Below are 3,178 nucleotides of genomic sequence, written 5' to 3'. Positions count from 1 at the left end.
AATTTCTGGATAATAACAGTAACATAATGTGCTGCTTTGGTTACAGTGCCAGTCTTAGTCAACAATCAAAACATAAAAATAATTTCTGGATAATAACAGTAACATAATGTGCTGCTTTGGTTACAGTGCCAGTCTTAGTCAACAATCAAAACATAAAAATAATTTCTGGATATAAACAAGTCAAATCAAATTTGTGAGACTATGGTTGAAAATTCACACACACACACACACACACTAAAACACACACACGTGCATGCGTGCACGCGCCCGCCCACACACACACACACCAACCTGCATGGTTAGTATAATTACACCCACACAGCACCACACACACACACACACACACACACACAGGGCTCACTTTTCATTGTTGTTCCGAAGGTCAGTGCACAGGTATGCCACCCCAAAGTTGCCACTTCCAAGCTTTTTCTCCACCTTGTATCTGTTGGCAAGCACTCGGGCCTCCTTGGTGTTTGAGGGCGGCATGTTTCTATGCATGTAGACGCTGTCCAAAGGATCATGCACCGCTTACATAGATCTGTGCATCTGTATCACGCACAATACTACCCAGGAAAACCGGATGAAGCAACATACACTGGTAGATTACAGACTAGATAATCCCCTCCAATCGATTCTTTGTCAACTTGACACCGTTGTCAGTTTTGGCAACTCCAGCCGGAACTAGACACACGTTTACTTCTTCTATGCCAATGGAAATAAGCCCAAAATGACATCTGAATGCACCTTTTCCAAACTGTTCAAAGAATATGTCAGATCAACACTTCTGAAGTTAATATCATGGACCAGTCGGATCCTAGCATTGTCGTGTTCGGACACTTTCAGCGTCTATTGTTACCGTGCGACATATTGTCGTAATCATAGACACTGAAACATATACGAAGGAAGTTAGAAATGATGAACTAAAGTTAAACAATTAGATGACGTCCAAGAAGTGATATGACCAGCTGTTACGGTGAATCTGCACCACCTAATTGATATAGAATATTTTACGCTTTGCAACAAGTACGATAACGTTTTTCAAAGTCCAGATGTATAGTTTTACCGCAAACTGCCACAAAATCAATATACATTCAGTCTTAGTCATCTCAAAATGAATTTATATCATATCTCGCTGGTCTTCGTCACCACGTTCATTTTGCATATGCTTGATTGTAACTAAGTTATTCAGTAAAACATTGGAATCTGACGACTGCCAAATACACATTCCTTCATATTTTGATTCACTTAGAATTTGACGTTCACATTTTTCTTCAGACTTCAGTTTTCTTCCAAATAAAGTTTCAAAAACAAATTACGAAAACTGAGAAGAAATTGCTGACTGTGACAGGCCTGACAGTTACTCACTACGTAGGACTTGATTCGGATTCCAGTTTGGTTATTTCTTTCCGAGACTGAATATCACACAAACTGACACTCAGTGAGACAGACAGAAACACACAGACACTGACTGACATTATAGTTATTATTTTTTTTACATTATAGTTATTATTTATTATTTATTTATTTATTTGTGTAAGCTTATCTATCATTTATTCACCTTTTTTTTCTTTTTCTTTTTTTCTTTTTTCCTCAAGCGCGTTGGGTTACGCTGCTGGTCAGGCATCTGCTTGGCAGATGTGGTGTAGCGTATATGGATTTGTCCGAACGCAGTGACGCCTCCTTGAGCTACTGAAACTGAAACTGAAACTGACTGACACTGGCAGACACAAACACAGCCACAGCCACAGCCACACACACACACACACACACACACACACACACACACACACACACACGACTGAGAGAGAGAGAGAGGATAAAAAAGAAAACAAAAAACAACACACAAAAAACAACAAGACTATAATTTTTATTTGTGTGTGTGTCACAGAACTGGTTACCAACTTAAGTCCCTTCAGTCCCACCCTCTCCTCCCCAGTGTGTTGGAACATACACACACACCGGCGCGGCGCGCGCGCGTCCGTCCACACACACACACACACACACACACACACACACACACACACATATATATATATATATATATATATATATATATATCACTTAATGTGGATAGACATTAAATGAAATTGAATACACACACACACATACTGATATATATATATATATATATATATATATATATATATATATATCACTTAATGTGGATAGACATTAAATGAAATTGAACACACACACACACACACACACACACACACACACCACTTAGTGTGGACAGACATTAAATGAAATTGCACACACACTCACACACACACACACACACACACACACACACACACACACACACACACACACACACACACCACTTAATGTGATTAGACATTAAATGAAATTGAGCACACACACACACACACACACACACACACACACACACACACACACACACATAAATATCACTTAATGTGGATAGACATTAACTGAAATTGAACACACACACACACACACACACACACACACACACACACACACACACAGAGAGAGAGAGAGAGAGAGAGAGAGAGAGAGACGGGCAGCCAATAAGACACGGATGTGTAATCAGTTTCAAAACGTGTGAACTCCTGTTTTTGTCTCTCACACATACCCAGCTGGAGTGTCAGTTTTGCTTTCACTGAAACTTCTGTGCTGGGTTTCCTGGCCACCAGATTGCACGTGCAATTTTTATTTCCCTCGTGATTTTCGTGCAGCGGTATACTCATCTCCTCTCAGGCCCATAACTAAGTAGTCGTTGGGGGAAGCCTGAGGACCGCAGACGCAACCTCCCTTCTCCATCTGTCTCTGTCGGCAGCCGCCGACAGCAGCTCACGTGTGTGGAGTCCGGTCCATTGTTTGATGTTCTCATGCCAGTTCTTCCGCGGTTTTCCTCTTCTTCTCCCGCCCTCAATGGTGCCTTGCATGATTGTTTCGGACAAGCTGGTGTGTGGACGAGTGTTGTGTCCAAACCATATCAGCTTGCGTCTCTTCACAGTTGAAAGGAAAGGTTCCTGAGGTCCAGCAAGGTTCTCAATTCTGCTCCGTACATGTTCGTTGGTCCTCAGTGTGCTCGATCCAGGGAATTTGAAGGAGCTTCCTCAGGCATTTGTTCTCGAAGGCCTGGATCTTCCTTTCAGTTTCGGCTGTATACCCGACACAGCAAGTCTTGCAGTGACCGATACTGAGACAG

General features: G+C 41.7%; 1 protein-coding gene across 1 annotated transcript in view; it reads right to left on the bottom strand.

Moving 5' to 3' along the window:
• The window catches only part of LOC143300255 (serine/threonine-protein kinase Nek11-like), a 24,271-nt gene extending 23,434 nt beyond the window's left edge, over positions 1–837 (bottom strand). The window contains exon 1 of the mRNA XM_076613844.1: positions 362–837. Coding sequence (XP_076469959.1) covers positions 362–498 — 137 coding nt within the window. The 5' untranslated portion in view covers positions 499–837. The remainder of the gene's footprint in view (positions 1–361) is intronic.
• Positions 838–3,178: the final 2,341 nt, after the last annotated feature.

The sequence above is a fragment of the Babylonia areolata genome, chromosome 26 (genome assembly GCF_041734735.1).
Source record: "Babylonia areolata isolate BAREFJ2019XMU chromosome 26, ASM4173473v1, whole genome shotgun sequence".
NCBI classification, from domain to species: Eukaryota; Metazoa; Mollusca; class Gastropoda; order Neogastropoda; family Buccinidae; genus Babylonia; species Babylonia areolata.
Note: the sequence above shows the minus strand (reverse complement) of the source record. Positions and strands in the feature narration are given on the sequence as shown.